The following is a 24,827-nucleotide window of genomic DNA, read 5'->3' on the forward strand; positions in this document are numbered from 1 at the left end:
TTATCCTATTTTTTCACCTATATATTCTACGAAATAAGGTAAAACATTATTAGGGTGTTTGATAAATCAACTTATTGGTTTATTATGAGTTAATAACTTAATTTAAGTTATTAAGTAGATTAAGTATGTTTGATATAATAATTATTTTAAGTATTAAGTAAAAATAGTTAACTTATTCTTACACTCAAATCCATTTGACCTCATTTGACCACATTACTAAGAGTATATTTTAGAATTATGATTGTATATCTATGACTCATTTTTTATATAATTATCTTATACATCTACAATACTTTAAATATGGATGTTTTATAAATAAATTTATTGCTTAAAATTAATAAAAATAAATATGAGTTAAAAAATAAGAAATAAGTTTTAAGTTAATAATAGAAAAAAAATTAACTTAAAATCAACTTAAATTATTAAGTAATAGGTATTAGATTTTACCAAACATCCACTAATTCAAAGAAAAATGAAGGCGAGATACCAACAATTAATTAAAACAAATTTAGCTCCTAGATTAGCAAGGATATTAATAAAGACTATGAACATTATTCCCTAACTAGTGCTCATGGACCCAGAAATAAAAAAAAAAGTTCTATATACATAGAAGTCTACTTTCTTCTGTATACACCCTATTTTCATTTTGCTAATTGAATAAAACTAAATACAATCAATTTGATTTGCAAGGGCAAAAATAGAATCTTGAGGCTGAAAAAATTGAAAAAAAATGATATGGAAAATATTAGAAATCAATGAGTAAAGATGTATAGAGAACTTATTAAATGGTGAGTCAGATGGTTTTTAATAAGTTCACATACTATTGGATTTGAACCAACTTGAAAAGGCTATTTATGGCTAATGGCATACCATTGAAAGGTGCTTGGTATTTTGAGAAATCAAATACAAACAGCAGTAAACTTGTGTTTGATTTCTCGACCACTGTGGGGAATATTAAAATGGTATAATTATTGTTTTGACACACAAAAATCTAATTCCCCGTCCAGCATTTAGAAATTCAAGAGATTCTTGTTATTCTTTGAAGTTAACCATGACGTACCCTTTTTCTTTTTCTTTTTTTTGTCCGTGTAGTGCTTTTTTATTTGCTGGGATGGGGATTGTGGGCACTTCGGCATTTTTCACCCACCCAGAGATTTAAATCCATAGAAGGGACATTGAGATTTGGTCTGAGTTGGAGGTTCTTTCCTTTGAGTTAGGATTTCTCATCAGCATCTCTCTATTTCCATTTCTTCAATCAGGTTCACTCTTTTCTTCTACTAATTAATTTTTATCATACACCTCTATGAAGTTAAAGTAGTTAATTTACTTGCTTATTTGATTTCATAATATCACTGAAAATATCTGATCCAAAAAACCACTGATCTTTTATCCACAAAAAGTCGAACCCATAACTAAGGGGGCTGAGTTTTGACTTTGGATTCTTGCTTTTTCTTCTTTAATATTTAGGACATGTACCTCAATATAAAAACTACTTTGTTCAAGGATCTGAATTTGATGCAATTAATGTTGATAACTAATAATTAAAATTTAACAAATATATGTTAAGGAAAACATATTACATGTCCGATTAGGTGTCTTTCGGCTCTTAATAAGCCTCTTTCGGGTAAGTGGAGTTGGGATATGCATTATAAGAAAAGATGTTTTGGAATCATATTATTATGAAAAAGAATGGACAGGAGTAAGGGGGTTGGAGGTCTTGCATATGAAGAGGTGGGTATGAGGTTGGGATTTGGAAAGCTTTTAAGAAAGGGTAGGATCTTTTCATCAGCAATACTTCTTTTGAGTTAGGGAATGGGAGGAGGGATGGAGTTTTGAAATGATAGATAGTGTGGGGAGAAACCCTTATACTTATCTTTTCCAACTCTATATGTCATTGCTTTGGATAAGGAGGCTTGGATAGCAAATGTTTGAGAAGTGTAAGGGAATGGGGGACACTGAAATCCATGTTAGATATTTGAATGATATTTGGGACTTGGAAATTTTGGTGTCTTTTTTCTTTAGGTTGTAATAGAAAGTTGTGAACACGGGAGAGAAGGATAAGGTGGTGGACAGGATGAAGGAATGATGTATTTTTAGTGAAATTTGTTTGTTCTCTACTAGAGTTGGAGCGTTCAGTCCCCTTCTTAGAAGGCATTGTTTGGATTTTGTGGAAAGAAAGAAACTGTAGAACACTTAAACATGCAGAGCAATCTGCTTAGTCATTGAAGAGCTCATTTGTTAAAACTTTGTTGTTTTGGTTTCAGATGTACATAGTGGAAAGAAAAATGTCATTAATCGATTTTGTAGATTGGGTGAGATTTAGATAAGAGAAAGAATACATTTTGTATTTTTCCTCTATTGGGTTATACCTTTTGTTTTCCTTTTACGTTTGTAGACCACACCTAGTTAATCATTCTAGAAAGAAACTAAATAAATAAATAAATAAATAAATGAATAAAGATGGGAAGAAGGAACAAAACCGAGTCTTGTGAAGCCACAATTTCCTTAAAATAGATTTGTTTTCTCCGTTGGTGCTTTGAGAATTGCAAAATGTTGGTTTCCTAGGATATAACGGTCTTCGAGTGGCAGCAACAACACCTTGCAACCACACCCTATGAATTGAACTATGTCTGACTTTATCACCATGGAAGGGGGAATGAAGGTTTTTCATGACTTCAATGCCAAAAAATTGGAACTTTTGAAAGAGAGTTAGAGTCTCTTTATATAGAGTTCAAAATGGGGGAAAGAGATTGTTCACTTTTGATAAGCCGAAACGTCTTGGCTTCTTAAGGCTTTTAGGTTTCTGGAAAGGGTTAAATTCATTCACCCTATTCAATGTATTTACTCATTTTTTCAACAATTCCCCACATGAATGAAATTAACGACTAAAGACATGACAGACTTTATGATAGAGTTCAACGGTTGAAACCTGCATAGGAAAGGTAGGTGCTACCCTTTGAACCTTCCTTTGTAAAAATATGTTTACTCTACTAACTAAATAGTAGACATGATTTCCATGAACTATTTTTTCATTTGTGTAAACGATGACATATCTTACATAGGAATCTTCCTAACATATTAAGTTCTTACTATTATGTTCATTTTGGTCATGAACATACGCCTGGTTCTATAAGAGTTTAATAAGAATTGTACCCTATTCAATTCCCTTAAAAGCCACCCCACTTCACTCTTACATAAGTGATCTCTTAATTAAGAGTAACCTGCATTACCCTGCTCGAATTTCTGATGCTTAAGGATTAGTAAAAGCATAGCTTACCCTTTCCTCTTACGGGTATCACTGTTTCATCATAAGAATGGACAAGAGAAGATCCCCACAGTGATTTAACATAGTCTTTATAGTTTAGTTATCCCTTTTGAACCTAAATCTTAGGATCTCCAGTAAATTTGGTTGGGTATCATTGTATCGACTTATTCTTTTATGGGCTTTAGTCCCATTCCCTTTGATGACTTTTCAACTAACTCTCTATTTAATCCTTTGGTTAGTGGATCTGCTATGTTATCCTTAGATTTTACACAATCCACATTGATAACCCCAATTGAGAGTAGTTGTCTAATGGTATTGTGTTTATGATGAATATGTCTAGACTTACTATTATACATATTGCTTTGTGCTCTTTCAATTGCAGATTGACTATCACAATGTATGCAAATTGGAGGCACAACCTTTGGCCATCTTGGAATATCCTCTAGGAAGCGGCATAACCATTCAACCTCTTCTTTACATTTATCTAGTGCTATAAATTCAGATTCCATTGTGGATCTGGCCATAACCGTTTGTTTTGGGGATTTCCACAAGATTGTTGCACCTCTTAGTGTAAACACATAACCACTAGTGGATTTTGAGTCTTTAACATTAGATATCCAATTTGCATCACTATATCATTCAAGTACAATTGAATATCTCGTATAGTGCAACCCATAATCACGAGAAAATACTTTAGTACTCTTATAAATCCTTGCCAATGCTTGGCTTTAGGATTACTCGTGTATCTACTCAGTTTACTGCATTGGCTATGTCTGGTATTGTACAACTCATTAAGTAGATTATATTGCCTATTACTCTAGAGTAGTCTATTTGAGAAACACTCTCACCTTTATTCTTTGACAAATATAGAGTTATATCTACTGGTGTTTTGGCTACTCCAAAATTATCTTTATCAAACTTGCCAAGAATATTGTCTACATAATGTGACTGACTTAAGATAAGTCCATCTGATGTTCTTATGATTTTTATTCCTAATATAACATCAGCAAGTCCCATGTCTTTCATATCAAATCTTGAATTCAACATGTTCTTAGTAGATGTGATTATCTTATCATCACTACCAACAATAAGCATGTTGTATACATACAAACATACTTGTCACATTCATTGATTTTGAAGCCATGTGACATCATAACATTGTCAAATTTCTCATGCCATTGTTTCAGTGCTTGTTTTAAGCCATACAGATTTCACTAATTTACAAACTTTCTTTTCTTGTCTTGGAGTAGGAGAACCCTCTGGTTGCTCCATATAGATTTCTTCATCTAAATCTCCATTTAGAAAGGCTATTTTTACATCCATTTGATGTACTTCAAGATTTGCAAGTACCATCCAAATGGAATTTATTCCTGTCATAAGAGAATACGTGTCAAAGTAATTTAGGCCTTCAGTTTGTCTATAGCCTTTGATTACAAGTCTTGCTTTATACTTGTCAATTGACCAATCCACTTTCATCTTTCTTTTGAAAATCCACTTAGAACTTAAGGGTTTACAACTTGGTGGAAGATCCACTAGTTCCCAAGCATGGTTTTGCAATATGGAATCGATTTCACTCTTAATGGCCTTTTCCCACAAAAGACCTTCTGTAAAGTTCACTACCTCTTTAAAAGTCCAAGGTTCGCCTTCAAGCATATAAGTAAGAAAATTTGGACCAAAAGATTTCTCTGTCCTTGCCCTTTTTCTATGTCTATGTTCTACCTCAACTTCTTTATTTTGATCTTGACTATTTTCATTAATAGTCTCAAGCATTTGTTTTGATGAACTTGACTCCTCTTTAGATTTATATGGAAATACATCTTCAAAGAATGATGCATTCCTTGATTCCATTATCGTGTTCTTGTGAATATCTGGGATATTTGATTCATAAACAAGAAACTGATAAAAATTATTGTTATGTGCATAACCAATGAAAATGCAATCAATAGCCTTAGGTCCTATTTTCACTTTTTTAGGTGGAAGAACTGCCACTTTAGCAAGACATCCCCACATTCGTCAGTATTTGTAGGATGACTTTCTTCCTTTCCATAACTCATATGGAGTCTTTTCTACTTTCTTTTTTGGTACCTTATTTAAAAGGTAATTAGCAGTCAAAATGGCTTCTCCCCACATATTTTGTGGTAATCCAAAACTTATTAACGTTGCATTCATCATTTCCTTCAAGGTACGATTCTTTAGCTTTGCCACTCCATTGGACTAAGGCAAATAAGGTGTTGTGGTTTCATGTATAATCCCATGTTGAGCACAAATGTTAACAAATGGTGATTCATACTCACCACCTTGGTCACTTCTTAGCACCTTAATTTTCTTATTGAGTTGATTTTCAACTTCATTTTTATAGAGAACAAATTCTCTATACCTTTGTCCTTGCTTCTTAACAAATAGACGTAACAGTATTTGGTGCTATCATCAACAAAAGTAATAAAATATTTATTACCACCTCTTGTTTGTACAAATTTCAGGTAAGATATATCACTGTGAATTAAATCAAGGGGTCTAGTGTTTCTTTCAACACTTTGAAAAGATGACCTTGTTAGTTTTGCCTCAACACAAGTTTCACAATTATGTTTGGAATTAATTTTTGAATGTTGGTATATGATTTAAGTTAATTAATCTACAAAATGCATCATAATTAATATGTCCTAATCTACCATGCCAGAGATTAGAAGACTCAAGTATGTAAGTAAAAGTACTAGCTTTATTCATATTTGACTTAATGATAGTCATTACATTAAGTTTCCACATTCCATCACTCATATATCCCTTTCCAACATACATTCCACTATTGGACAAAACAAATTTGTTTGACTCAAATACCAATTGAAATCCATGATTATTCAACAATGAACAGGACACCAAGTTCTTATCGATTTTGGGTCCATATAAAACATTATTTAGATTCAACTCCTTCCCAGAAGTCATCTTCAAAATTACTTTACCTTGACCTTTGATCTCAAAGGTGGTAGAGTTCCCCATGAACACCTTTTCCCCGTTCTCAATTGCTTCAAAAATGGAGAATAGTTTCTTATCAGAGCATACATGGCTAGTAACACCAGTATCAATCCACCATTCCTTTGGGTTAGATCCCACCAAGTTCACTTCAGAGACTACGACTGTGAGGTCAATGTCAGAAACGTCTTTAATGATGTCATCGATCACATTAGCTTCCTTGGGTTTGTTATTTTTAGGTAGTCTACAATCATCAAATTTGTGACCTTGCTTTCCACAATTGAAGCACTTTCCTTGAAACTTTGACTTCTTGGAGATCCCTCATTTAGGTCTCAACTTAGATCATTTCCATTTGTTGTTCTTCTTCTTTGCCTTGGAACTTTGACCATGTTCCACAAAATTAGCCTTGGCTTTATTTAAAGTGTTTGCCCTTTTCTTTTAGATTCTTTATTATCTTCTCCAATGAGAAGTCTAATAATAAGATCTTTGACGCTTATTTCCTTTCTTTTGTGCTTGAGGTCATTCTTAAAATCTTTCCAAGCAAGGGGTAGTTTCTTAATTATAGTTGCCACTTGGAAAGTTTCGCTCAAAATCATTCCCTCAGCATGTATCTCATGCAAGATTACTTGAAGTTCCTAGACTTCACTTACCATAGTCTTGGAATCTACCATCTTATAGTCAAGGAAGCGATCCACGATGAATTTCTTAGCCCCAACATCCTTAGTTTTATATTTCTGATCTAGAGATGCCCATAGCTCCTTAGTTGTTTTGTTGTTGGAGTAAACATTGTACAGAAAATCAACTAACCCATTCATGACATAATTTCTACATAGGAAGTCAGAATGTTTCCAAGCATCCACAATATTGAAGACTTGGATATCAAGCTCGTTTTCTCTAAGCTTAGGAGCATTCTCAATCAAGAATCTTATAAGATTCATAGTGGTCAGATATAATAACATCTTTTGTTGCCACCTTTTAAAATTAAGTCTACTAAACTTTTCTAGTTTTTCTCCAGGTGAGACAGATATAGGTACAATGGTAGGTAGTGTTGGCACTCGTGCCACAGTAGGGTTGCCATTTGGGCCAATTCATCCACAACAACGTTGTTGGATTTAGTTGCCATTTTCCTGAAACACCCAAGAAAATGTGTCAAAAATGTTTTTATTTTTTCAAAAATTAATAAAGCCAATTTTCTGAGAATAACTGAAAACCACTCTACAGAGTATTCCCAAGAAAGACTAGTGGGGTGTAATAGCTCATACTAGGACCGACCTTCTTAGACAAAATATTTAGTTCTCAAGAAAAATGGAGGGGTCACAAATGGTCCCGCTTAAAATCTAAATTCCTTAGACATAAATTCCTTAGCCAATTTTCCGAGAATAACTTAAAACCACTCTACATAGTATTCCCAAGAAAAACTAGTGGGGTGTAATAGCCCATACTAGGACCGACCTCCTTAGACAAAATATTCAGTTCTCAAGAAATATGGAGGGGTCACAAATGGTCCCGCTTAAAATCTAAATTCCTTATACATAACTTCTTTGTATCGTAGTTTCCAATATCAAAAAATAAAAAAAAATAAAAAAATTGGTGTAAACCTCACAGGGAAAATAGAGTAAGTAGGCTTATTTCCCTAGTAGGTCTATTTACATGACTCAGCATAATCATGAGCCATAGCCCAATGGTAACCAATGCACTGGTTAGGAACGAGGGCACCCATGGTCATGAGTTCGAGGCTTGTTCTTGTAATAAGAATTTTATTTTAAAACAAATTATTATTATTATTATTATTATTATTATTATTATTTTGTTTCTTGAAAACAACAAATCACTTTGTTTGTTTGTTTTCCCGAAAAAACCTAGAACAACAAACCTTTTCTTTTCTTTTTCTCTGGAAAAAAAAAATCTTTCCTTTTTTTTGTCTAGAAAAAAAAAACCTTGGAGGGCTCCTTCTTGAACAATTTTTTTTTTCCTCAACCACGTTTTTTTCTCTCCATTTTTCCCTTTTTTTTCCCTAGCCATGATGTATGGTATATTTGAGATATCGTAATAACCATTTTGCTAATGTCCAATGGCGCTTTAGGAGAGTGCATGAATTGAGCCAGTTTGTTGATAGAGGAGAAGCTGTCTGGCTGTGTTAGAGAGAGATACTATAAGGCACCAATGAGTAAAGGGCTATCATGAGGAGGAGATGTTATGTGGTCGACATAGGAGTGATAACCTCTTTAGCACCATCCATATTTGTTTTTACTAGGAGTTCTCTCTTATATATTTGTGTTGAGTAAGGAACATGCCTTGGGAAGTTAGCAAGACCTTAATGTTAAGAAAATAGTGGAGATTGCCTAAATCCTTTATAGAGAACTGAGTGAAGAGAGAGTAAATGAACTGTTGTACAAGAGATTGGCTACTACTTGTTACAATGAGATCATCAGCATAGATAAGGAAATAAAATAGTGAACCATTTTGCATTGTGCATGAAGAGAGAGGCACCAGACTTGTAGTTGGTAAAGCCAAAATCATGTAGAAATTCTTTCAGCTCATTGTACCATGAGTTGAGTGCTTGTTTAAGGCCATAAAGAGTCTTTTGTAGCCAACACACATAAGTAGGATTAGCTTCATGAACAAAACAATTTTGCATTGTGTCATGTAAACTACTTTATGGAGAGTTCTATGTAAAAAAAGGTGTTATTAACATGCATTTGGTGAAGGGACCAATCACGAATAAGCATAATGGAGAAAACTATTTGAATGGTAGTTGCTTTAATTACCAGGTTGAACGTGTCATGATAATTGATGCCAAGCCATTAGTGAAAGCCTTTGGCAATAGGTCATGCCTTATAATGAGCTAAACTCCTATTTGGATCGCATTTCACTTGAAAAGCCCACTTACAACCAACAATGTTTTTGATGGATGAGGTGGAACAAGTTCCCATATCCCATTTCTAGTAGGGAATTAAGCTCATCAATCATTGTTTCATGCCAATTCGAAACACGAAGGGCAGTTGTGGGATTTGTGGGTTCAAGGGGATCGAGTAATTGATGCTTGATTGTGGTATGGAATTGTTTAGGCTTGAAAATATTATTTTGAGAGTGAATAGTCATGGGGTGAGTGTGGTGAGAGAGGAAGGGCAATCCGGTTGGGTTTGGTAAAGAGGAAGAAAGATCAGCTAGTAAGATGGGATCAAAAGGAGTAGGAGTAGTGTCTCCACAAAAAGCCAAAGTAGAGGACGTACATGATGGTGAGCCATTGAATGGAGGTACTGCTTCAACATTTGATGAGATGACAGGTGGTGGAGACATAGATAGAGAGGAGGGAAAAGGTTGAGAGTGATGAACTAAGGAGGGAGTATCACTTAGAAAGGCAAGGGAAGGAGAACATGATAACCACTTTTGGAAATCAGAAGTAGTAGGTTGCATTGCAATAAAATCTTTAGTAGAGGTTGGTGTTGGATCCAGAGTGGCAGGAGCAAGAAAAGGGCTTCCATTAGCATTAGTGGCTTTAGTGGGCACTCATCCCACAATTGCTTACTCAAGCAAGGGCTATCTTACTAAAAAGTTGAAAGGAGAAGCCAAAACCTGCTCCTAACAAATTAAGTTAGATTAATATTCCTTCAACGTTTGATGAGGAAGTAGTCGGTGGTGACATAGATAAAGAGGAGGGGGGAGGTTGAGAGTAATGAACTAAGGAGGGAGTATCACTTAGGGAGGCAAAAGAAGGAGAATAAGATGACCACTTTTGAAAATTGGAGGTAATAGGTTGCATGAAGTTATCCTTAGAGAATGGAAAAACATCCTCCACAAATTGAACATGATGAGAAAGGTACATTTTATTAGTGAAGTGGTCAAGACATTTATATGCACTCTGAGCTATGGAATACCCTAAAAAGACACAAGGTTTAGATCATTGGTCTAACTTGTGTTGAGTATATGGGCATAGCCAATGGTAAGAGAGACAACCAAAGGTTTTGAGTTTAGTTTAATTTGGTAGAGTATGAAAGAGAGCTTCAAAGGGGATTTGGAGTGAAGGATCAAGGTGGGAATTCTATTGATGAGATATGTAGTTGTTTAAAAAGCAAATGGCAAATAAGAAAGAGGCATAGTGGCCCAATGCAACAAGGTTAAGCCTTATCTCAACAATATGTCAATGCCGTTGTTTAGATGAGCCATTGTGTTGAGGTGCATAGGGAGGAGTAGTGAGATGTTGAACACCATTGGTTTGGAGGGACTTGGTGAGTTTTTTATATTTTCTGCCCAAGTTATAGAGTTAAAAGTCACAAGCTCATGAAAATAGCATTCAACATTGGCTTTTGAATTTGAGAGAGAGGGGGCATTATATCAGATTTATTTGGAAAGGATAAAGCCAAGTATACTTGGTAAAGTGATCAACAAAGATAACGTAGTATTTAAAACCATTGACAACAAAAACAGATGATGGGACACAAATATCATAATAAACTAAGTCTAGAGGGCCAGGACTTATTAAAGAAGACACACCAAAAGAAAGTTTGTTATCTTATTAAAATGGCATGGATTGTAATTAAAACTGGATGATATTGAGTATAACACAAGTAAAGAGCTAGACTTGACAGTTTGTAAGAGAATTTTTGAAGGAGGGTGACCAAGATGATTATGACAACTACTTAAAGAAGCCTTAATTCTAAACAGAGAACAAGGAGGGACAAAAGCAGTGCCACCAGACTGGAGCCACTCATTGATGGCCTTGGAGAAGATGTGCCCCTATGATGAGATCCTTGACAACAAAAAAAGAAGGAAAAAATTCAATGGATGTGTTGCTAATTTTGCATAATATAGAAACAAAAGTCAAATTTTGTTGTATAGACGGACGACACACATAGAATATGCGATAAAAAGAAAGAGTTAAGAGTTTGAGGAAATGTGTGTAGAACTAGATGACAAATGGGAAGCACAGATCCATCTCCACTGATGATATGATCAGTGCCCTCATAGCCGTGGTACAGGGCTAGGTTGTTAAGATCACCATTCATGACATGATGACTAGAAATAGAGTCCACGAACCAATGGGGATTATAGTTGTTTATCATGGTTTGGTGGGCAGTAGGCTGAGACATCAATTTTAGCTTTGAGTTTGAAACATTGTAGTGCAAAATGACCATGTTTTCCACATATTTGGCAGGCTATGGTCTGATTAGTGTTGATGCTTTTTTGGTTGTTGTATGATCAATCACGAGCATTAGGATTGTGGTTGGAATAGTTAAACTTGTCACCATTTCTGGTTTGATTCCATTGATTTTAGGTTCTAATTTCTGTTACCATTTTCATGAGTATAATTGATTGTAATACGTGGACTCAGATTGTAATTCGTCTCTTGAGAAAGGTTGAGCAATAACATTAATCGAGATCAGTTGAGTTGAAACCTGAGCAAATGAAGTAGCAGCGTTGATTACAAGAGTTTTCTTCAGCCATGATAGTTGATTAAAAAAAAAAAAAGAAAACTTGAACAAAGACTGGAACCAAAAATTTGTTATATATTGGTGACGGTAATGGCTAGATTACCAATCAGTGGGTTCTAGAGGCATGGGATAATAGGAAATGGAAACATGATAAGGGATGGTGCAAAGCTTGGAATCAAACAACTGGCATTAAAAAAGAAAAAAAACTGGAAATGGAACAGCAGAGAAGGATCACTTGTTAGAGTTGGATGACTCTAATACCATGTTAAAATTGAAATGAAAAAAAGAAAAAAAAAAGTAATGAAGCATTGAATAGGATAGGAATTTTTCTGTGTTGTACTAGGTAAGCATACGCTTATATATGCAAATCAATGGAGATATGTACAGGAAAGTTAAGTAATTAGGGCCAGATTAATGGAGTTATTTATAGAGTGATATTAGAAGTTTTATAGTCAGATAATTTGGTCTATGATTGTAGGCATAATGTATGTCAAGGATAATTGACTGATATTCTCCTTTATAATGATTACATACTAAGTGTTGGATTGAGCTCTAGGAATGTCTATATAAATAGTGCCATATCATGATGCTCACAATCCCTGTCTCTTATATTACTTGTTGGATAAAGCTCTAATCATCTCATATAAATGTGTTTATATAAATAAAGCTACATTGTGGTACTCATAATGCTTGGCTCTTATACCACTTGTTAAGATAGGTGGTATTCAATAAGGAAATTAAGCCAAAGATTTTATTGCATTCAAAGTCATGATATTGTTGTTTCCTGTTGCTAATACCACTTGCCGAATTGATATTTGATGATCTCAGCTAAAAACCACTAGCAAGTGAAAGTTTAATTCAGCCCAAAGCTTAGAAAATTTCATTTATTTTTCATGAATTCTTTAATTAATTAGATTGTCATGAAAAATTGTTTTGAGAGTTTTTGGTTGAATGCAAAGACTAATGATTAAAAATTTAAGCATGTCAATTCTAAGGTGAATTCTCTCAAGAGGCATATTAATATTAGAGAAACTCTAGTGGACTTGGACTCAATTTAGAGATCATATTTCAAAAAAGCAATTTAGGAAAGTTAAAGATGGAAAGATTTTCCTTTTTAAATTGGTTTCCAAATTTCTTTCATTCTCGGTTTCTATATAAGTCTTTCAATCTTTTATGTTGATTTATAGCAACCTTAAGTCTCCATATAAATAGTAAATCACAATAAAGTATGTAGACTCCTAACTAGAATGAATGGAACAAAATTAGCAACTTAATCCAAATAAACTAATATACTAACAATCCTCTTTTTGAAAATTTCATGAAAAATAATGATTACATAAACCCTCCAATATTCTCATATGGAGTTTACAAATCACATACTTTCACTCATGTCTCAACCAAACATCCCAATGACTAATATTGAATATTTGCAACACATTTGGAAAATATCCATAATATAAAATCAATAATTACCACAAAAAGTAGTGTAGGGAAAAAGATAAAGCAATATAGTCTAATCATAGTCCATAACCTATTATAAAAAAGAAATCCTCAACCATATATTCAATAATCATGTAATCTGATGAAAGAAATCTTGAACCATATATTTAATAATCATGTAATTCAATGCAAAAAGATAAAACAATATAGTCTAATCATAGTCCATAATCTAATATAAAAAAGAAATTCTGAACCATATATTCAATAATCATGTAATTTGATGAAAGAAATCTTGAACCATATATTTAATAATAATGTAATTCGATGCAAAAAGATAAACCAATATAGTCTAATCATAGTCCATAATCTAATATAAAAAAGAAATCTTGAACCATATATTCGATAATCATGTAATTTGATGAATGAAATCTTGAACCATATATTTAATAATCATGTAATTCAATGCATCTAGCAAAATAAAATATTTTGTAGTTATACTTAATTGTACTTGAGATGCAAACCATCAAGACCAAATGACTCTTACATTAAAATATGTGGACATTTCAACAGCTCTTCTAAAAGTAGATGAATATTTTTAGAATTTTTAAAAGTTGATGATGCATATACCAAGTGGTTGTCATAACCTCAATCTGAAAATAAATAAATAAATAAATTTTAGATTAAATTATATTTGCATAAGTAACAAGATTTATATAGTAATAATATTAAAAAAGGTCTTATTTATATCTTCATTTATTTATTTATTACCTTAGGCCACATTTCTTGTTGAGCCTCCCTTTGTGTCTTTTGTTTTGTTTTCTTCCCTCCCCGCCCCCTTCTTTAAGCATTTGATACCCATTATTGTTCATCTAAGTTATTGTTTTGAATTTGAATTCTTTTTTTTTTTTTTTAATTATATTCTGACTTGTATGTTGTTGGTACCAGAAGGATGGCCTTAGAAGCAGCAGCTGGAGCAGCAGTGGAAACAACAGTGACTGAGGTATATAGAGATGGGCGAAGCTTATTAATTTGGTCTGGTCGTAAATTTGGTTATCGGAAGAATCTAAAAAGAAACCATGAAGATTTAATGCAGAAAGCTAGAGAGCTTTGGGAACTGAGAAATGGCATAAGGGAAGGAATAAGCCAAAATAGAATCAGGCCAGACACAACAGAATGGATGGCTAACGTGGAGATGAATGAAAGTGAAGTGATAGAACTAGACACCAAATACAATGATAGAAAAAATCACCCATGGAAATTGTTTCGTTTTGGGAAGGGTGCTAGTCTTAGCAAAGACATGGCTGAGAAGTACAAGCAAGTTCTTAGTCTTTGGGAAGAGGGAAAACGTAAAAGAGGAGTGTTGGATGCGGAACTGCCAAAGCGTGTCGTGGGAATATGTCCAGCCAAAATAGAATATAAATCACCACTGCACAAACATGTAGAAGGAGCAGTGCATTTTCTAGAGGATCCTGAAATAAAAAGAATAGGAATCTGGGGAATGGTGGGAACCGGGAAGACCACAATAATTGAAAACTTGAACACTCATGACAATATTAACAAAATGTTTGATATTGTCATTCGGGTAACTGTCCCAAAGGAGTGGAGCGAGGTAGGGTTGCAACAGAAAATCATGCGTCGGCTAAATTTGAATATGGGAGGCCCTACTGACATTGAGGAAAATACACAGATAATATTCGAAGAGTTGAAGAAAAAGAAGTGTTTGATTCTTTTAGATGAAGTTTGTCATCCTATTGAGTTAAAAAATGTAATTGGAATCCATGGCATCCAAGACTGCAAGGTGGTGTTGGCAAGTAGAGACCTAGGCATTTGTAGGGAGATGGATGTTGATGAGACAATCAATGTGAAACCATTGTCATCAGATGAAGCTTTCAACATGTTCAAGGAAAAAGTAGGCGAGTTTATTTATAGCACCCCAAGAGTTTTACAAGTGGGCCAGCTGGTGGTTAGAGAGTGTGGGGGTTTGCCACTACTGATAGACAAATTTGCAAAAACCTTCAAAAGGATGGGGGGGAATGTTCAGCATTGGAGGGATGCACAGGGAAGTTTGCGAAATTCGATGAATAAAGAAGGAATGGATGCAGTACTTGAACGTCTCGAGTTTTGCTATAATAGTTTGGATAGTGATGCAAAGAAGGATTGTTTTCTGTATTGTGCATTATATTCTGAAGAATGTGAGATTTATATACGTTGTTTGGTAGAATATTGGAGAGTAGAAGGTTTTATTGATAATAATGGGCATGAAATATTGAGTCATCTTATCAATGTCTCATTGTTAGAGAGCAGTGGGAACAAGAAAAACGTTAAGATGAACAAAGTGCTTCGGGAAATGGCCTTAAAAATATTATCAGAAACTGAACATTTGAGATTTTTGGCAAAGCCCCGTGAGGGGTTGCATGAGCCGCCAAATCCTGAAGAATGGCAACAAGCAAGTCGCATCTCTTTGATGGATAACGAACTGCACAGTTTACCAGAAACTCCAGACTGTCGTGATCTTGTAACATTGTTACTTCAAAGGTATAAGAACTTGGTTGCCATTCCTGAGTTATTCTTTACATCAATGTGTTGTCTTCGAGTTCTGGATTTGCATGGCACTGGCATCAAATCATTACCTTCATCTCTATGCAACTTGATTGTTCTTAGAGGGCTTTATCTGAATTCCTGCAACCATTTGGTAGGACTACCAACTGACATAGAAGCACTTAAGCAACTTGAGGTGCTTGATATCCGAGGGACTAAACTCAATTTATGTCAAATTAGAACTTTAGCCTGGTTGAAGTTCTTACGAATATCATTGTCTAATTTTGGCAAGGGAAGCCATACACAGAATCAATCAGGATATGTTTCAAGCTTTGTTTCCTTGGAAGAGTTCCGTATTGACATTGATTCGTCCTTGCAATGGTGTGCTGGGAACGGAAATATTATTACGGAGGAGGTGGCTACCTTGAAAAAGTTGACTTCTCTTCAATTTTGCTTCCCAACAGTGCAGTGCCTTGAGATCTTTATCAGGAACAGCTCAGCATGGAAAGATTTCTTTAACGGGACCAGCCCAGCAAGGGAAGATCTCTCTTTCACATTCCAATTTGCTGTTGGCTATCATAGCTTAACCTGCTTTCAAATTCTTGAGTCTTTTGATGATCCAAGCTACAATTGTCTGGAAGTCATCAATGGCGAAGGCATGAATCCTGTAATCTTGAAGGTACTTGCAAAAACTCATGCATTTAGACTAATTAACCACAAGGGAGTTTCAAGGCTATCAGATTTTGGTATCGAGAACATGAATGATCTCTTTATTTGTTCAATTGAAGGATGCAATGAAATTGAAACCATCATCAATGGTACTGGAATAACAAAAGGCGTATTGGAATACTTGCGACATTTGCAGGTAAACAATGTCTTGGAATTGGAGAGCATTTGGCAGGGCCCTGTTCATGCTGGAAGTTTGACTCGTCTCAGGACTCTAACCTTAGTTAAATGTCCACAGCTGAAGAGGATATTCTCTAATGGCATGATTCAGCAGCTTTCTAAGCTGGAGGACTTGAGAGTTGAAGAATGTGACCAAATTGAAGAGATAATAATGGAATCGGAGAACAATGGGTTAGAATCCAACCAGCTTCCAAGACTGAAGACCCTAACACTCCTTAATCTCAAAACACTGACAAGCATTTGGGGTGGTGATCCACTGGAGTGGCGATCTTTACAAGTGATTGAAATATCTAAGTGTCCCAAGTTGAAGAGATTGCCTTTCAACAATGACAATGCAACCAAATTGAGAAGCATCAAAGGCCAGCGGGAGTGGTGGGAAGCACTAGAATGGAAAGACGATGCTGCCATTGAACAGAGACTAGAGTCTCTTTGCATCTTAAACTAGCTCCTCGGATTTCTGTGCAGCAGTGTCATTTTAAAGCTGATTGCGATGGATGCTGCCTGAGCCTAAGGTTTGTGTGTGGGATTCAAAAACTGGGCCATGTATTTGTTTAATTAATATATCCTCTCTTGTTTGAACATATCTGTCCAAAACTTGCTACCGAGGTTTGTATTTGTTTGAGATTTGCTTTCTTGGTTTTTATTTGTTTGAGACTAGTTGTGTGAGATGTGCTACTTCGGGTTGTATTTTTTTCGAGTCTAAGATTTGTTTATATATCCATGCATATTGAGTGTATTTTTAGCTGCCAAAAGGTAAATCTTAGTCGTGGCTACTAAGGGCGGTTTTTCTTCTTATTAGGTAGGATTGAACACGATCTGAGTAGTATGTCAGTTTCTGGAATTTCTGGAAAATTATCCCTTTGGCAGACACATGAGTCTTCTTTCATCCATCATATATGTCATCTTAGTATTTGAACTGGATTTACTCATCTTATTTATTTTACTTGTTTATTTGAGAAAAAGTATACGAATATGAATATGAAGTAAGAGCTATCCACTAAAATGAAGATAGCATTAAAGTACTTGGTAGTCAAAGAAATTGTACAGATTCATACCTACTTGAACTCAACTTTGCCTAACCTGTTTACATGCTAACTGTAGGATTTATAAGATAATAATAATTGTTCATGCATACATTTTGCTAATTTCCTCTCATGTCCTTTCTTTTGACAGGATTTCGATGTTACCAAATAGTCCTCTCACTGTGCTATATGGCTTCCTACATTTTCTTCTTGAATAACCATTTAGAGTCTTTGATAAATCAACTTAAAAACTTAATATGACTTAATTTAAATTATAAGTATATCAAGTATATTTAATAAAATAATTTACACTGTGGCTTAATGTTAAAATAATAATAAAAATAAATGACTTTTCAAAATCTCAATTTAACTTCATCTTATTTGAACATGTTTCCTTTTTTTAAAATATATATATATATATATATATATATATATATATATATATATAGTTATAACTTCTATACAAAATATAAAAACTCTTGTATAAAAAGCATGAAATTCGTAATTTATGTTCTTAAAAGTTACTTTAAAAAAATTCTTAAACTTGAGGCAGTAAAAACAATTCTATTAGATTAGTTGTTTCTTCTGTTGTGATTGTTGACCATTAGTCTATGTCTTAAAACAATTAAAGTATTAATACATGACAATCCTAGCTAATTAAAAAACCAGAGAAAAGATCACCACAACTTAATAAAAAAAAAGATCACTACGACTTGTGTTTGCATTATCATCTTGATCAACACATTTAGCTATTTGTGGCAAAGAAAATTTACTATTAAGATTTTTGAATTTAATATGAACCATAATTACGAAAACCAATGATGATTTTTACTAAATTTGCTAAATTGACTTAAACTTCTATAACTAAAAAACCCTAGAGGGTGCATAGATGAGATATCGGGTTCAAACCAAAAGAGAGAGCATATTATGTTAATAGTTAGAAAAGTCAATTTTTGATCGAATTGGTACATCTGAAGACCAATTCTGATATGTAACTCAGATCCAAAGTTCGTTATCTTGATTTCTAACATTTAATCGATGTATCATATAACATTCTATTTCTTGTTACCAACATGCAAGCCTATCATTCATCATATATATTCTTCTCATATCTTTAATCATAGTCAATCAAATTGAGTTGTCCGATAATCAAGTTTTCCACAAGCATCATTGAACCACAATAAGCATTTGTTGTATTTCATAAAGGGTAAACTACATTGAGAATATAATCATACAACTAATATTAAACTCAAAACAAAATAGAATCATGGAGAAAACAAAACAAAACTATGGCTCTATTTGTGAAGTGTTTTCAAAAATTATTTTTTATAATAATTTTTAAAACTGTTCTTTAATGTTTTAAAGAATAAAAAGTTTGTTTGAGGATTTGAATTGTTCTTAACTAACCTATTTTTTTATGTTTTTAAATATGTTTTGAAAATAACTTTTATGTAGTGCCTTATTTTTAATCATTCTCCATATTTGTATAATTATTTTTAAAAGCAGTCTCACAAAACAAGAAAAAGCAACTAAAAACAACTAAAACATTGTTTTGAAAACAGTTTTTTAAATAATAGAAAATTGTCAAACATGTTTTCTTGTTTTTCTGTTTTAAATAATAGAAAATTGTAACAAGCCCTATATCTCTATGCATTTGTGTCTTCTGTATATGTCCCTTCTATGAAATATCCTAATTAAGGATCCTATATATAGTTCATAGGGTTCATGGAAAACCCTAATTCAAACCAAACAAGCCGCATCTCAAAATGAGGAATCATGAAAGAATATTTTATCAGAGATTCACAACATCCAGGAACCAGATTCAGCATTACAATTAGGACTTATAGAGGTATGCATAAGCGACCTCATCATGGTCATAGTAGCTTCTCTATGCAGGTCACTTGTGTGTCTTCAGGTAGATTGAAGGTTCGTTTTATTGTTTTAGAGACGCATAAGCTGAGAATAGCAAGTTCATGTAATGGTATTGCTACGGAACACATACATGTCGTGCGTGTAGCTCCCTCTTAAGTGGAAGACGCTTAAAACTTAGGTAAGACGATCACGCCAACTTTTGAAAACAATATAAATGTATATGGAAAATAGAGTTTTATTCATGTGAAAAGCAAGTGAAAAAAATGGACGGAATTCAATTGGAAAAAAATGCTATAAATTTGACTTATCCTGTCGAGGTCCTAAAGACATCAAATTGCCCCTGCTTCTGTACATGTAGTCCTTGGACATCTATCTCTCAGGATACCACAATCAATTATCTTTGATTATGTCTTGCCCTACTTCAGATTCTATTGGTATCGGCCTTGATTGCAGTATGGATGTTATATTTTCATGTATTCATGGCAGCTACTCAACCGAAATCTTAACAGTGCATGGCTAATAACGAGTTTTGTTTTCACAAGGTAGGATTTAACATTGTCTTGTTGCTCGTCTGTGGAAAAAAAAAAATGTTTGCTTTCTGAATTTTCCGGAAATAGGCTGTTTGGCTCTTTGATGTACATGAGTTTCTGTTTCTAACTTAGTTTCTGATGCTGGTAATCCTCTTATTTGTATTACTTGAAATGGATTTAGTGGATGTTCGGTAAAACTTAATATTTTATTATTTAATGATTTAAGTTGATTTCAAGTTAAATTGTTATTCAATTATTAGCTTAAAAATTATTACTTTAAGTGTTAAGGTTGTTTGATAAAATTAATTTAAAATTTATTTTAAATCCTCAAATTGATATATTTATCATCATAAATTATAATTAGGGTAAAGGAGATCGAGTAACAGTAGAGGTCGTGAAGTCGTAAAAGAAATCGTAAAGGTAATTAGGATAAATGATGATAAAATGGTAAAATGAATATGTAAACTTAAGAATAAGTTAATTGTTTTTACTTATTACTTAAAGTAGTTTTTGACTTTAAGTTATACTATTAAGTTATTTTACCAAACATATTTAATTTATTTAATGACTTAAATTAAGTTATTAAAACACTTTAAATTATTAAGTTAATTTACCAAACACCTGCTTAATTATAGATATTGAAAAATGCAATATGAAGTAAGAGTTTTTAAATGTAATATGAATTGGATTTAATTTGATGTTTCTATTTTTTTATTATGTAATATATTTTCAAAGATAATATTAAAACACTTTTTTTAATTTAAATTCAATACCTAGAAATTCTTGTTAAAAACATTTATAATGAAAATAATATAAACTAAAAGATTTTTAAACTAAATGACTTTTAAATAAACTTTAATCCTATTTCATTTAGAATATATTTGACAGTAATTTTAAAAAGTGTTTTTTGATATTTCTAATACTTGAAAAAAAATTGAAATGTTAAAAAGGCTAAAAATACTCATAATAATCACTGTCAAATGCACTTTTATATAGATTGCCTAAAAAATAACAACGATAGTTTATGTTATAATACAATTGGTAACAACAATGTTTTCTAGGAAAATTTTAGGATTGATGGAAGGTTGGCATCCAAGAGAATCCAATACTTGTAAAAACAAGGCATAACTTACAGATGTTTCAAGCGGTCATTTGGTACTTTTAGAATTAAAACTCAACCCCAAGTCATCTCCACTTCTACTATCATATGTGTTGATTTGCCGGTCATTTGTATATTATTTTACTTAATATTTTAAGCATAATATATGTTTAATTCTTATAATAAAGTATCATTTTAGTTTGTTAATTAAATTTTAATTATATGATATTTTAAATTATAAATATTTTTATTTTTTATTTTTAATATATAAAATAATAAATTTATGTAGATTTATTTCTTGCTTGCAAATTTAGAAGCTTTTTTTTTTTGTTATCTTTCTAGGACATGAATGATTTTTTATTTTTTATTTTCTTTTTAGAAAGGTTAAATTACTAGCATATAGAAACTTTGTTACATTTATAAGTATAAAAAAAAAAATTATTTGTAATTCTTCCGATAAAAGGAAAAGGATCAAGAGTTATTTTTTCTTTATATCTCACAAATTAAGCAATATAATATACAATCTATCCTTCTATTTTAATGTAAAAGTAGAAAGCTTGATTTATGAAAATGAAGTGATGTATGAAAAATGCTCTAGAGTTTGAAAGATCATGTTAATTTTATCACATTTCTCCCTCTATAAAAGAAAACGTCACAAGTGAATGTGACAAAATATATTTTTTTTTCTTGCAAATATAAAGCCTATTTGGTTGAATGTGTGATTTAAAAATAATTGTCTATTTTTAAAAACATAAAAGTATTTTTAAAAATTCCTAATATTATTTGATGGTTGTTCCCTACAGTTTTTTAAAACAAAGTAAAATAGAGAATAATTTTTAGAAAACAAGTAAAAGTTGTTTTCATAAATTTTTAAAAACATATGGAAAATAGAGGAAATTAAAAAAATTATAAAAAAATAAATAAAATTGAACATGATATTATTCCCTTCATCTCTCTACGATACAATATTACTGATATCGAAAATCTTAAAATATGATTTTCCTCTAAATTAAACTACTTTTCTAAATTTTTTTTAACTTCTCTAAAATTTTTCATTAAGTAAATAAATTTAAAATCAAACTTTATTTAATATATAAACTTTATTAATTTTTAAAAATAATTAGAAACTTAAAAACTGATTAATTAATACTAAAACGTCATAAAACTCACTCACATTATTAAGTCATAAATCAAAATTTATTTTAATGTCTAGGTATATATATATATATATATCATTAGGCAAATAAATTCCGAAGTAAGACTTAATGCGTTGAATTCATTAATGAGCCTAATAATTTTTAAAAATAATTTAAAACTCAAATAATACCATAAATTTATAAACAAAAATTGGCTTAAAATGACTTTATTTTTTATCTTTTACATAAAACTTTATTTTCTTTTTTTTTTCATTGGGTAAATAGATTCTAAATTAAACAAGATTTAATTTGTTAGATTAATTAATGAGTCTAGTATTTTTTAAAATAATATAAGACTCAAATAGTGAACCAATTAATACAAGAAATTTATGGATAAAAATCGATCTAGAATGACTTTATTGCTTTTCTTTTACAAAGAATCGTTATTTTCTTTTTTATTTTTTAATAGGCAAATGAACTCCAAATTAAACAAAAATTATTAAGTTGGATTCATTAACAAGTTTAGTAATCTTAAAAAAATAACTTAAAATTGAAATAATGATCTAATCAATACCATAAATTTATGAACAAAAACTGGTCTAAAATGATTTTATTGTTTCTCTTTTACATATAATCATTATTTTCTTTTTTTAACCAAGTGAATAAGTTTCAAATTAAACAAGACTTAATGTGTTGAATTTATTAATAAGTTTAGTAATTTTTAAAAATAATTTGAAGCTCAAATAATAAACTTATTAATACTAGAAGTTTATAAAGAAAAATTGGTTTATAATGACTTTATTTTTTCTTTTACACATAATTATATTTTTATAAAATTTTCACTAAAAAAATGATTTTCAAATCAAATGACACTTTGTATTGAATTTATTAATGGCTTAAAAAAAATTAAAATAATTTAAAACTCAAAAAATAGATCCAATTGCTAAAAAAATTAATAGATCAAAACTCAAATATTATGAGTCATGACTTTATTGTTTTTCTTCTACATAAATATATTTTTTGAATTTAAGTAAATAAATTATAATTAAATAAGACATAATTAATTAATAAATATTTTTTAAAATTTTAAGAATAATTTTGAATTCACAAAACTGATCTAATTAATTGCAAAGTAAATCAAAACATTCTAAAATATTATGTTTGTAATTCAATACTAAATGTGTAAAATAAAAAACTTGACTCATTTACATATTAAAAAATTTAAACTTTATTTATTATTTATTTTAAATAAATATCATTAAAAAATATTATTTCAAAATATTATTATTCATTTTTAACCCAAATAATTTACGAAATTGTTACTAAAATAGTACTTTTTTATAATATATATATATATATATATATATATAAAATTTATTATTATATTATAATATTATTATTTATGTTTCATTAAAAACTATTTATTTTTTCATTTATTTTTAATTACAAAACTATTTTCATTTTTAATAAGACTTTAATGGAATTGTATTTATATATAAATTGAATTTTTAATGTCTATACAAAACAAAAAAAAACATATTATTTTTAAAAACAATTTATTTAAATAAGATTTTTTATTATTTATTTTAAAACATCTTACCAAACATTGTTATCTTTATAAAAATACTAAAAATTATTTTTTTTCTTTAACTTTAAAATAATTTTTAAAAACAATTTTCAAAAAGCATAACTAAACGGACTCATAGTATTTATTGTTTTTTAGTTTTAAGAAAGATCCTTTTCCAAATCCAATAAAAACAACAAGAACCATAATGTGCACATCAAACCTCCTTGGTCGTCTATTAATGAAAACCTTGACAACTACATCAAGATCTTGACTTCATTTTTTTTCATCACTAGCTACTTCATGGTTTATTCTTTCTTTTCTAATTTGTTTTGGATTTCAAATAGTGATGATCATGCCCCCACACAATAAATTTAAGTGGGGTTTGATTCATTTGTGAAATTATAATGCTTCTTAACTTACATTGTTTACTCATAATGTAGCACCCAAGAAAAATCACCTAAGGTAAGACCATATAAAATGCCAAATGAGAAAATTAACTATTTCAAATACATCAAATATTTTTTTTATGTGACTAAGTTCTTATATATATATATATATATATATATATATATATATATAATAATCATTGAAGGTTTTTATTGTACAACAATTATTTTTAAGATATATTTGATATATTGGAATGGTAGTATGAATACAAATAGAAATAAAGATGAATTATAATACAATATGAAAGAAAAGAATCAAAATGCTAATTATAATGAGATCTTGATTCCAAAGATAAGGTGTTTATATTCTTATTTTTATTTTTGATAAATAATTTAAATATAATAAAAATTAAAAATAAAATTAATTTTTCATTTTCTTTTCATGTTCCAATGTTTCATAGATGTCTTTAGTGAAATGCTTCCATAAAAATATATTTATAATTAAAAATCTCATAAATGCGAGAATCTAGGAGGAGTTAGGAGTTGGAACTTAGAAGCAAAGCAAGAAATTAAATGGTAATATTGGTCTCCACATGCATTCCCTCATACTAAAAAATGGGAACAAAGCCTCATTTCCTTGAATTATATACTTGCAAATTAGTACTTG

General features: G+C 31.2%; 1 protein-coding gene across 1 annotated transcript; it reads left to right on the top strand.

The window, feature by feature from the left end:
• Positions 1-1,092: 1,092 nt before the first annotated feature.
• LOC104881040 (disease resistance protein RPS5-like) lies at positions 1,093-17,311 on the top strand. Its single transcript, XM_059740970.1, has 2 exons — positions 1,093-1,259; positions 14,050-17,311. The coding sequence occupies exon 2, from the start codon at positions 14,054-14,056 to the stop codon at positions 16,991-16,993; it is 2,940 nt and encodes a 979-aa protein (XP_059596953.1). The 5' UTR covers positions 1,093-1,259; positions 14,050-14,053; the 3' UTR covers positions 16,994-17,311.
• Positions 17,312-24,827: the final 7,516 nt, after the last annotated feature.

The sequence above is a fragment of the Vitis vinifera genome, chromosome 12, assembly GCF_030704535.1.
Source record: "Vitis vinifera cultivar Pinot Noir 40024 chromosome 12, ASM3070453v1".
Lineage (NCBI taxonomy): Eukaryota > Viridiplantae > Streptophyta > Magnoliopsida > Vitales > Vitaceae > Vitis > Vitis vinifera.

Bases quoted from the DNA above. Each gene is read 5' to 3' on its own strand.
- LOC104881040 (XM_059740970.1), top strand. From the start codon at position 14,054: ATGGCCTTAGAAGCAGCAGCTGGAGCAGCAGTGGAAACAACAGTGACT.